Here is an 11,844-nt window from a genome sequence, read left to right as displayed (position 1 = left end):
GTAGCCCCCGCTCACCGCAACGAACAGTAGCCCCTGCTCGCCGCAGCTAGAGAAAAGCCCGCACGCAGCAACAAAGACCCAACGCAGCCAAAAATAAACAAATAAAATAAATTTATATAAAAAATATATATATATATGCTACTACATGATTTCTTGTATATAAACTTCACAAACGGGTGAAACTGTTACAGTGTCATAGGTCAGACAGGAGGAACTAGTGTTCAGGAGGAACAAAAAAATGGCTCCTGGGCTGTGGGCAACGCTCTCTTTCCTGACCTGGGGTGTACATGGGTGTATAAGCTGTGATAACTCACTGACTGTAAGTTTGTTTTATAAACTCTTCGTACATTTATTGTATGCTGATAATATTTAAAGGATACTTGTAATAAAATTGAGTAAGAAAAATGTTATGCATTTTTTACGTGACTTTATCTCGATCTTGTATGAGAATTATGACAGCGAGGTTTTAGCTTTCCTTCATGAAAGGCTTAAAATACCTCTGTTTTCCCTTTATTGGCAGTTAATGTCACATCATTTTCATCCACTTGTGAAATACTCTCCAGTTCTTCAGCCTGAAGTGTAACTGATCCTTCACTTAGCTGTGCCTTTAAATCTCCTGTAGAAAACATGTAATATTCAACTTACATCTATACACTATCTCACAGAAACAATCCGTGGGATAAGGACCACTAAATATCCCAACCCCCCCATCCCCCACTGGAATATAGGCTCTTTAAGGACTAAAGCACATTTTATACAATTTCATGATACAATGCACGAGGCATTATACTAGCAAAAAGTAGCTGCTTGATAATTGTCATGTTAACCAAGAAAGTCTGATTTTAAATATTCATCACAGATAGTTATCATATTTATACTATCACAGTCCAAATCTGAAAACTCCTCTTTAAAAGTCCACCTAAATAATAAATATAGTAGCTATAATTCATTAATTCAGTAGTTCAGTAGGCCAAAGTTAACCCAACCACTTGAACAGATTATATTTCATTTACTTTTGTTTTTACAAAAGGATTTAGGTGAATTTTGGCTGACTTGTTTCTACTTTAGATTGAAAAGGCAATGTGAAGTTATATAAAAATCAAATCTGTAACTAATACTCAAAAAATTCAAAGTGGTATATACATTACTTTCTTCCGCATAAAGAACATGATCACACAACCACTTACAGGTTAAAAAAAAAATTTCATTTAATCCATTACCTGAAAATAGACCATGGTTAAGATGAGCCATTTCTTTTTCCAAATTACTTCTTGATACATCTGATTTTCTTATTAGAGCAATAGGTTCTCTCTTCTCTGGTGATCTAATAAAATAACCAAATGATGGCTACAAAATAAACATGCCAATTATTTCCTTAATTTGCAACTGCTTTGAGAAATTCTAGACTATTTTATCCTAATAGTGGTAACCTAGCTAAAATTATTTCAACAAAATGATTCTGATTTTTCCATTTAAACGTAAGTTGGGACTTCCCTGGTGGTCCAGTGGTTAAGAGTCCACCTTCCAATGCAGGGGACACGGGTTCGATCCCTGGTCAGGGAACTAAGATCTCACATGCCACAGGGCAACTAAGACCCTGCAGCACAACTACTGAGCCCACATGCCGCAACTAGAGAGAAGCCCGCATGCCGCATCAAGACCCAACGCAGCCAAAAACAAAAAAAAAACCAAAAAAATTAACATAAATTACTAGAAATGAACTTTACAAGTCCAGACAGGACCTTTTATTTCCTTACTGCTAGCTATCTTTAATCATCAGAACGAATATTGTCAAATAATTTGTGCTTACTAAGAAATCCAAATTAAAGCAACCCAGAAATGACACTTTGTTCCTCCAGTAATTGTTACTGAGCACCTGCTATGTGTCAGGCACTGGTAATAATCATCAGTGACAAGTCAGTGAGAAAAAAGATATAAAACTTCCTGCCTTACTGGAACTTACAGTACTTACAAGGGTATTTTATTTTACACAATAAATATGTCCTTGAAAATCTGTATTAAGATGAGATACATTCCTACTGCCCTAGATGAGCGTTCAGAAGGTCACATTCAAGGACCTTGCTCAAGGGCAGGGAATTCCCACCTGGCTTCCTTCCAGAGCTCTCAGGATAGACCTGAAAAGCAAATTCGCTAATGCAATCAATTTTCAATCAATCTTCACTCGAGGATTTCCTCCCTTGATCCATCTGCCTGAACCAAGTAACATTTCATAACTAATACAAAATGACAGATCCATCTTTCCAGTGTGTGGTGTTTTGTCCAGCTGTTCAGAAAGGAATTCAGTTATGCTTCGACTTCTCTTATAATGTCAAAACCAATTCATCCAGGCAGAAAAATCTGCCTAAGTATTTACTCTCATTTTTTAATTCACTGCATAGACAGGACCCACAGTTCAGTTTCAAATTTTCCTGTAAGTCAATTTCTAACACCCTAGCTGCTTAAAATTATACTCTTAGTGAAATCCTATTTTAATACACACTCCCTCCGACAGCACTATGTCCCTACATGGAATTCACCAACAGGTCCTTCGACTCTACCTCCAGAGGAAATCCTGAACCCTAGAACTTTTCTGTTTCCATACTGCCATCCCAGGCCTCGGCCTTCATGGCATCTCCTCCACGTGCTAAACCTCTGCCTGCTTCTCCTCCTCTGAGGCTCAGGAACCTCCTTCACCCGGCTCCTGTCACACCTGGAGATGGGCCGGGCACCCTGCCTCCAAGCACATCTTCCCAGTTCCCTTGAGATGAACCCGAGCCCTGCAAGGGCCCCATCATGACCTGGTCTGTGTCTACTTCTACCATCAGACCACTGACCCGAAGCCCACTCACACGAGCTGTGGGCCTGCTCTCTGCTCCTCCGATATGCCCTCCAGCTCCCGCCTCCAAGACTTTTCTGGGAACACGCTGCCTCCTCCCCACCATTCAGGCATCACCCCGGTGCCCCTCCTCAGACACCGCTCTGACCCCCACAGGAGACACAGCTTCTCCTCACTCCTTCATACAATCTACCACTATCACTTGCATTTAAAACTTTTTACATGTACATCTTAAAAAACCAAAACACTCCTATATTTCAAAACATGTTTTTAGACCAGAGGTTTAAAAAATGAATCTTTGAATTCTTCCCACAACCAATGATATAACATCAGCAACCAATGAAACAGCAACTAACAGGGAGGGAGTACTTAATGCACTTGAGGCCATGCTAAACGCTGTACGCGCACCATCACAGTATCCCCCACAAAACCCTGTAAGACAGTATTCCATTCTAGAAATTGGAAAATCAAGGCACAGAGGAGTTAAATACATTGTGCCATACCACAGAACTAGTTAAAAGACAGAGCTAGGACTGCAGTCAGGGTACAGACACTATAAAACCGAAGCTTTTTACCACTATTCCACCACGGAGTCCCTATTCTGTCTCTGCTTTAAAGATACTCTGATCTAGCTACACCATCATAACCTTCAAAACATAAGGGCAAGTGAATTTAACCACTTCTAGCACACATGGTACTTACTCTTTTCACATTGTAACCACCACCAAGGCAACCGAGAGCTTCAGACCTTTGAGCAAAGAACTCTCCTAAAGACAGACGTAAATAAGTGGCATCGTCTTTGTCCAAATCTGATGTGCTAAGTGATCTCCTCAACAGACCATAATTGACTGAAGTTCCCCACGATGTATCCCCTAGGGCAGCTGAAGTGTTCTGGGCATCTATATTTTCTTCCTAGGAAGAAAGTCATCATTTCATTTTATTTCTCCAGCAAGCCTTCTGTTTTTCTAATACATAAAAATACAAATTTCACTAAGGAAATTTAAATATTTAAAAATTTTTTAAATGTGGACAAATTCAAGCTTAAGCTAATAAAGGTAATAAAGTCCACAAAAAGGGAAATTTTTTAATACCTGAGTTATGATATGCATTGTTTTAACATATTGCTTAAGTCAAATACTGATTGTCATTAATAAAAATCTTTAGAAAGGAGTACATCTTCAAATAAAAACGAATAGCACTACCTCATTTTAAAACATGGTAAAAAACTGTATCTTTGAAGCCTATTAAGGCAATTTTAAGTGAACTAATAAACACTATTTCAGTATGCCAGCTTTTTTTCAATTAATAATTTAGAGTCTGAAGGAAAAGGCAGAAATTGTCTATACATGAGAAAAATCAAGATATAATTCTATACTCACTATGTATCTATTCAGAAAGAAATGAACATTTTGCCTACATTTAAATACAAGAAAAATTATAAACTTTGGTTAATGTTAATAAAATACAAACCTGCATAAACTGATGCTCTTTATTAAATTCTTCTTCATCTTGTGCAATCAAATCCAATGCATCAGCTTAAAAAAGAATAAGTTTTATAATTATTGCACTGATGCCTAATTAAATACTAGCATATAAATACAACATAGCTAGTTAGGAAAATGAAATATTAAAGAAATAAAACTGAAAGAAGTATGTGAAAGCTTCCATCACAGAACTGATGCATCTGTATTAAGCACATTAAGAGTATGTGGTGGGCTTCCCTGGTGGCGCAGTGGTTGAGAATCTGCCTGCCAATGCAGGGGACACGGGTTCGAGCCCTGGTCTGGGAAGATCCCACATGCCGCGGAGCAACTAAGCCCGTGAGCCACAACTACTGAGCCTGCGCGTCTGGAGCCTGTGCTCCGCAACGGGAGAGGCCACGACAGTGAGAGGCCCGCGCACCGCGATGAAGAGTGGCCCCCACTCGCCGCAACTAGAGAAAGCCCTCGCACAGAAACGAAGACCCAACACAGCCAAAAATAAATAAATAAATAAATAAATTCATTAAAAAAAATAGTTTAAAAAAAAAAATTAAAAAAAAAAAAAAGAGTATGTGGTTCTGAAACTTTTGGCAATAAACACCCTACTGTGATTGATTTCATCAGGTACTAACTTGCCCTAACTTACTAACGGGGCTTTATAATGTAAGCTTTTTATAAAAGATTCACATTAACTTCAGCCTTGCAGTTTGGCACACATGAGTTAAGGTACCTGCCCATGAATACGCATGGAATTTCATCTGGAACATCAGACGGACAAGCCACTCTGTAAATTTGTCATGAAGATGTCTGCTGGGGTGCCAACCACCTGTTTGTCCCAACACCCAGGACTGTCCTAGTTTTTGAAAGGAAAAATCCCACATCCCAGCAAACCCCACAGCCTGGGCAAACAGGGACAAGTGTTCACCCAGTGTCTGCCCTCAAAGTTCTGAATGAACAACTCAGTTCACCTTAGGGAAACCAATGGGCACACAGCCCTCCACCTCTAGGCCAAGGCCACAAGGCTGGGGTAAGTGAGCAGAGGGCCAATGGGGAGAGAGGACAGAGGCAGACTGAACAGCAAATGATCCTGCTCAAGGCATTAGGATTTAAAAGGATTTTAAACATGTTGGCTGAATCAGAAAAGTCTGCAGGCTAGACTCTGGACTGCCCATCTGCTGCCCATTCTGCCTCTGCCTGGTGTTTCCAGACAGTGGCTGGAAGGGGAGGAGTGAACAGCAACCCAGAAGGGACAGTCCACTCATGGCCCAAACAAGAGAGATGTCCCTACTCTCATCAGTCCATCAGGGGCTAACCCAATCCAAACTACCCTTCTGGAAGCCCTGAGGGCCCAACACTAACATCTTGAGAGACAAAATGAGAACAGACACAGGAGGCTGTTTCCAGCCGGGAGAGCAGAGCACCAGAAGTAGCTCAGGATTCTGACTTGTCAGGGTAGTGCTGGTTCCTTACTTTGCGATCCCACCACCTCCCACATAAACATGTTCTGAGCCTACAAGTCTATGAACGAGCATCGGGAGGGCCAGGAAGCTCCGGAAGTCACATGCAAAACAGTTATCTTCCACAGGAAAAATTTTTCTGTGAAGATTCTCTGTGGGGTCCATGACTCAAAGTAAGTTAAAAACCACTGCTCTGAAGTGTGAAAAGTATCAACCAACCAAATCTAAAAGCCAGGAGAGGGTAAATAGGAAATCAGATGGTAAGAAGGTAACCCAGAAAAACTTAATTTACTTCAATGAGTTAAAATACTTTATTTTTTAAATCATTAAGTAAACAGCTCCAAATGCTATTTTATTATACTCCTGAGTACTTTTTCTCTGGACTTTAAGACTCTTCAATTAAAGAAAAGTCTACAGTGACATTGTTACCACGTATGCTCATCAGAAATCACTCACAGATTATGAAAAAGCAGAACTTCATTTCTTACAAGAATCTCTGCCCAATTCTTTGCCAAATCTGAAACCACAGTCCTCTCCAGTGCCACCTGAACGCTTTTGTTGTTAAATTCTGAAGCAGCAATACCGCTCCCCATCCTCCGCCCCATGTTTAAATCCTAGGCCACAAGCAGAAGTAGCAGCTCACATGCGCTGAGCTGTCAGAGAGGGGGAGGCAGAAATGGGGAAGTGGGAATGGGGAAGTTTTAAGTTTTCATTTAAAACTACTTTGAGGACTTCCCTGGAGGTCCAGTGGTTAGGACTCCGTGCTTCCACTGCAGGGGACATGGGTTCGATCCCTGGGCAGGGAACTAAGAACCCACAAACTGCACGGCACAGCCAAAAAAATTAAAATTATTCATTTATAAATAAATAAAACTGCCTTGTTATTATAAAATTATGCCCTTGGTCCAAGCTTCCTCTTCTGAGTATCTCCTCTTACATTTTCAACATTTCCTTTCCCTTCGTATAAAGTCTCCCATTCCATTCACGCTCCCCCAGCCCAATTCCCCTTGACTAGTTGATCCTTTCTTTCCTTCCATCAAACTTTTCCATAGTTTTCAATAATCATTTTCTCCATTTCCTCACCACCAATGCCAGTCATCCTTTCCTACCCAGCTTCTGTTCATTCCCTAACCACACAGATGGTTTCATGAAATTCCTCCACTATCTGTTTTATCACATTTCTCCTTTAATAGTAACATGCCCACATAGTTCTAAATGCAGAAGATATAGGTACATTCTGCTTCAATAAAGAGTTCTTAGAAGTTAACCAAAAGACGTAACAGAATACAACACTGCAAGTCTCCCTCATCACTGGCCCCACTTCCCACACCTCCAGAAGCAACCAACATATGCAGCACCCCGTGAAACCCCTCACTAGTTGAACCTACTGACCTTTGAGTTCTACAAGTAGCTAGGGAGCCCTGTAATTAGTTTCTTTTTTTTTAATCTTTCCACTGTATGTACTTACAAATATGTATGTCTTTCCTTCTTCCACCTCTTTATGCAAATGTTGGAATAAGATTTTAAATAATGTATTTTGGTGATCTTTCCCTTACCAGTACCTAAAGAGCTCCGTTTCCTTTTATTATGGCCACAGGGTATCCCCTCGTATGTACGTACCTTATCTAATCAGTCCCTGTTTTGTACATCCACGTTGCTTCCAACCTTCTGTGATGATGAACAATGTGTACACACATCCTATACATCTGTGCAGGTGTAGCTGAAGAATAGTTCCCACGGGAACTGACTTTTTATTTCCTTTTCTATAAACTGTTTACACCCTTTGCCCAGTTCTACACTGAGTAGTTGGTCTTTTACTTATTGTTTATTAGCACAATTTACATATTTGGGAAATGGGTCCTCACTCTGTAATATGAATTGCAAATTTTCTTCTCAGCTTCATCACTAACTTTTAAAAACTTTTTACCAAAGTATAATATACATTAAAAAGTGTATGTAAGTGTCCAACTCAATGAATTCTCACAATCTGAACACATCTGTGTCACCAGATCAACACCCCAGATCAAGAAAGAAAACATGCCAGCACCCAAAAGGCCCCCTGAGCTTGCCTCCTGTCACGGCATGCCAACCCGAGGGTAGCCACTATCCTTGCTTCTTACTCCACAGAGCTGGCTACATATACGGCATGTATTGCTAGTCAGCCTTATCTCATTCAACATATTTGTGAAATTCATCATGTTGCCGCAAGTAGTTACCCATCCTTCATTCCCATTGCTACACAGCATTCCAAAGTAGGAATAAACACAATCCATTCCAAGGTCAATGGGAATTTGGGAGTTTCTAGTTTGAGACTAATACACATAGTGCTGCTACAAACATTTTAGTGTATGTCTTTTGGTGAATATGTACACCCTGAACACTGGGTATATACTTGGGTGTAGAATTATTGGGTCATAAACTATGAAGTTCATAAAGTTCACCTTCATAAGATACTGCCAAACAAGTTCCAAATGGTTTTATCAATTCACACTCTCACCAGCAACACATGAAAATTCCACAACTGATGACTTTTCAAGTGACAGGGTCCCTAACCAGTGCCCAGCCTGTGCCTACTGTCCTTTGTAAATCAAGATATCACTGATAACTATAACTTAACCTTCAATTTCTGACTCATTTCCAACTACTGAATATCCCCACCTCAAACCACAATCATCCAAAATTCTACAATATCTTCTGTTTTTTCCCATCTCAGTTAATGGTATTGCCATTTTCTCAAAATAATTTAGACCCCAAACCTCCATCTTTTCTTACCTCTCTACTATCCGCTGAAATCCAGTCACCAAATCCTAGCGATTTTATTTCCATACCCCTCATGAGCTCTTTTCTTCTCATTCTCACTGTGACACCTCGATTTCTACAACACCCTAAGGAGCCTACCATTTAACTGACCATCGAGGCCAGAGGGAGACTCACAAAGCAAGCTGGACAAGCATCTTCAGAGGCTCCCAAGTGCCTACCAAGCACAGCTCAGCTCAGCACGGAGTCCAACCCCACCTGATCCCTGGCCCAGTCTTACCACTCTGGCTTCATCTCGCCATGTCGCGTTACTCTACCCTTCCCATGTCTTGCCGTAAATGCCAGCCACGCTGGGTTATTTACCATCCTCAAGACACGCCCATGCTTCCTCATCTCATCCTCTTTCTTTGGGTTTTCTATCCACTTGGAATTTCTCATGCTCAAAATATTTACCTGTTGAAACTCTACCTCGAAAGCCACCTCCTATATGAAATCCTCTGCTACCCACTCACGCAAAAGTTATTCCTCCTCTCAACTCCAAACGATGCTGTTGTTCTGTATTCTCATCTTACCCCTCTTAGCTGATGGACAGTTTCCTAAGGGCTGGAAACACGCCTTATCGATTGATCTCTGTACTTCCACATCAATGGACATTAGGAGCAGCTTAGTACAAGCAGCTGTTAGAGTAACTTCTTCCTCTGGCACCATCTGAGCCTATTAAAAATATGACTGGGCTTGACAGGCTCCTCATTGTCTTTCCTCATTCCAGGTTTAGAGGCGCTCAGGCCCTAGAGGCCTCAGCGGCACAGCAAATGTCCACAGGCCAAAGCTCTCACAATGCCGTGCGTTTTGCAGCGTTTTCCTTTCACGGTCAGAGATTCTGCTAATTAACAAATCTAACTGAGGTTCCTAATGTTCTCATCCTCTAAGATTTCATTTATCTTTCTCGTCACTTTTCTCCCATTTCTTCATTACTGAACTTTTACTCTAAAATGGACTGGCTTTTGTAACTGCTCATTTATCAGAATGCTCTAAAGTGACTCGCTGTCCTTACTTGGGGAAAGGCTCGGCTCAGTTCACAGTGATTAGCAATGACTGACTCAAGCCTCTGTTCCTAGAGAAACAAGTGAAGTGCTAAGTACATATCCAGAAGGGATTTGATGTGGCCAACCAAGATGTACAGGGTAATCTCAGAACACCATCAGAAAATGAAAATGGTTCAGAGCAGAGGCTATCAATACACTTACAGCCAGATCTGAAGCCTTCATTCATTTCATCACTTAGAGACACATTTACATCTTGTTCTTTATCAAAAGCTGTGTAATAGGCAAGATCAGTGACCCATCTGCCCTCCTCGTTCTGATACACCACACTCTGTGATAGATCCGTTTCTAGAAAATAAAATTCCAGAGACATCCAATGACACATGCAACAAATAAAATGATACAATATTCTTAAATAATTTTATTTAGTTGACTTATCTTAGTTATCAACAAACTGAAATCTGCCCAAAACTAGTTAAAGGAAAATCCATTTCCCCAAAAGGAAAGTATCTCTCTGATAGTGGAAAATCCAGCCTTAATCACAGTAAAAGTCCATCATGGAGGAGAGGGAGGAAGGAAAAGATGAGTAATACTTAGAAAGGCACATTTCCACCAGATCTGTGAATAAAGACACCATTTTTTAATCCACAGAACACTTAAATATTTTAATATGAAAGATTAGGGAAGTTTCACTTGGAAATATATCCTATTCAAAATGTGTATAAGCATTTTACATATTTCTTACTTTTATTTAAAAAAAAAAAAGGCCCACTTACGGTCCTTGCTCTTTCCAACGGACTCATAACATTCACACGTTCGCCTTTCACTAGTGGGTGACCACAGAGCATCAGCGGAATTAAATGCATTGTCACTAACAGACTTCAAAGATGCTACGTCCACATTTTTTTGAATGGACACTTGAGGCATCTCAGTGTCTAAAAATCTATCCACAGGCAAAACTGTTTCTGAGTCTGATGCCAAATGCTTATTTTGATGAGGAGATCCTGCATCCAGCTTTAAAGGGTCCATCAAGCCAAAATCACCTTTACTGGCATTTGTGTCGTGAAAGTAAACAGGGTTAAGTTTCGCATTAGCAGCCCTCAGAGTCTTCACCAGACCTTCTTCTCTTCCACTTTCCTTTAAAAATTAAATAACAGACCAGAAATAAGTTTTGTTTTTCAAAACTCCTTCCAAAAAAACCAAAAAAGTTATACAGTTGACATAAAATATTTATTCTAGAAAGGAACAGACTACACAATATTCTTCCAGACTATATGTGAACCAATCGTAAGGAACTTACCAAAACCAAAATTCAAAATGTGGTCATGGCAAACACACACCAACAGATTCAGATACCAAAAGTGGGGCCAATATGCTCACTACAGCACAGGATGTTAGAAATGTCAGTTTAACTTCTGTAATTATCACTGAAAGTCTCTAAAAGGATGGGAAACCCATCAGTGTGACCAGACTCATAAAATTAATATTAACAGACCCTGAAAACACAAATATTAATAACTTTAAGTTATTTTATTTTATTTTATTCATTCATTCATTTTTGGCTGTGCAGGCTGTTCGTTGCGGTGCATAGGTTTCTCTAGTTGCGGCACGCGGGCTTAGCTGTGGTATGTGGGATCTTAGTTCCCTGACCGGGGATCGTACCCGGGCCCCCTGCATTGGGAGCATGAAGTCGTAACCACTGGACCACCAGGTAAGTCCCTTAATAACTTTTAATAGGAGTAAAACAGCAAATACTACAAACGACCCTGAGGCGTTCAAGAACAACTGCTTCAAACACGGCAGATTAAGCCAGTGCCTCAAAACCACGCTCTCCAACATACCTTCCCAAAGGGCACTGCTCACTCTTTCCTAAAATAACAACTGCTGAAAGGGACTCGCATGCCCACAACCCTCTTCTCAGACACTCAGCCACCACTATCTCAAGTGCCAGTGAAGCCTTAAAACAGCAGTCTTTTCTGCTATAAGATGTATAACAACAAAAACAGCCTCATAGGCAAGGCTTTTCAAAGTTAGGATACTAAAAGGAGGTAGTTTTATATAAAAGACAAGACACAGACTTTGAAATAAGATCATACATTTAAATGCCAGTGCCACCATTTATTAACCGGGTGATTTTGCAACAACGTTATACAAAAAATAAACAATCTCTACCTTATCTCAAAATAAACTCCAGATGACTTAAAGATTTAGATGTAAAAGTACTAGGAGGAAATACAGATGGATAGTTTTATATTCTTCAGTGAATAATA

At 40.2% G+C, this 11,844-nt stretch overlaps 1 protein-coding gene and 1 long non-coding RNA gene across 13 annotated transcripts in view; one reads left to right on the top strand and one right to left on the bottom strand.

Annotated features, from left to right (window-relative positions):
* LOC309639081 overlaps nt 1-11,844 on the top strand; it is a 224,141-nt gene that overhangs the window by 170,014 nt on the left and 42,283 nt on the right. The gene's annotated exons all lie outside the window — the stretch shown is intronic.
* Nucleotides 1-11,844, bottom strand: part of CEP192 (centrosomal protein 192) — a 106,816-nt gene that overhangs the window by 70,094 nt on the left and 24,878 nt on the right. For 9 of the 12 annotated variants that reach the window (XM_082415838.1, XM_082415839.1, XM_082415840.1 and 6 more), the window contains 6 exons: nt 10,351-10,711; nt 9,779-9,922; nt 4,307-4,371; nt 3,539-3,748; nt 1,221-1,347; nt 498-616 (listed from right to left, as the gene is read on the bottom strand). In XM_082415838.1, coding sequence (XP_082271964.1) covers nt 498-616; nt 1,221-1,347; nt 3,539-3,748; nt 4,307-4,371; nt 9,779-9,922; nt 10,351-10,711 — 1,026 coding nt within the window. Of the gene's footprint in view, nt 1-497; nt 617-1,220; nt 1,348-3,538; nt 3,749-4,306; nt 4,372-9,778; nt 9,923-10,350; nt 10,712-11,844 lie in introns of those variants that run through there. The other 3 variants (XM_082415835.1, XM_082415845.1, XM_082415837.1) reach the window with 3 other exon arrangements.

Source organism: Balaenoptera physalus (genome assembly GCF_965194825.1).
Source record: "Balaenoptera physalus genome assembly, chromosome: 12".
In the NCBI taxonomy this organism is placed as follows: Eukaryota; Metazoa; Chordata; class Mammalia; order Artiodactyla; family Balaenopteridae; genus Balaenoptera; species Balaenoptera physalus.
The sequence above is the reverse complement of the archived record's forward strand: the minus strand, read 5'-3'. Positions and strand labels throughout refer to the sequence as shown.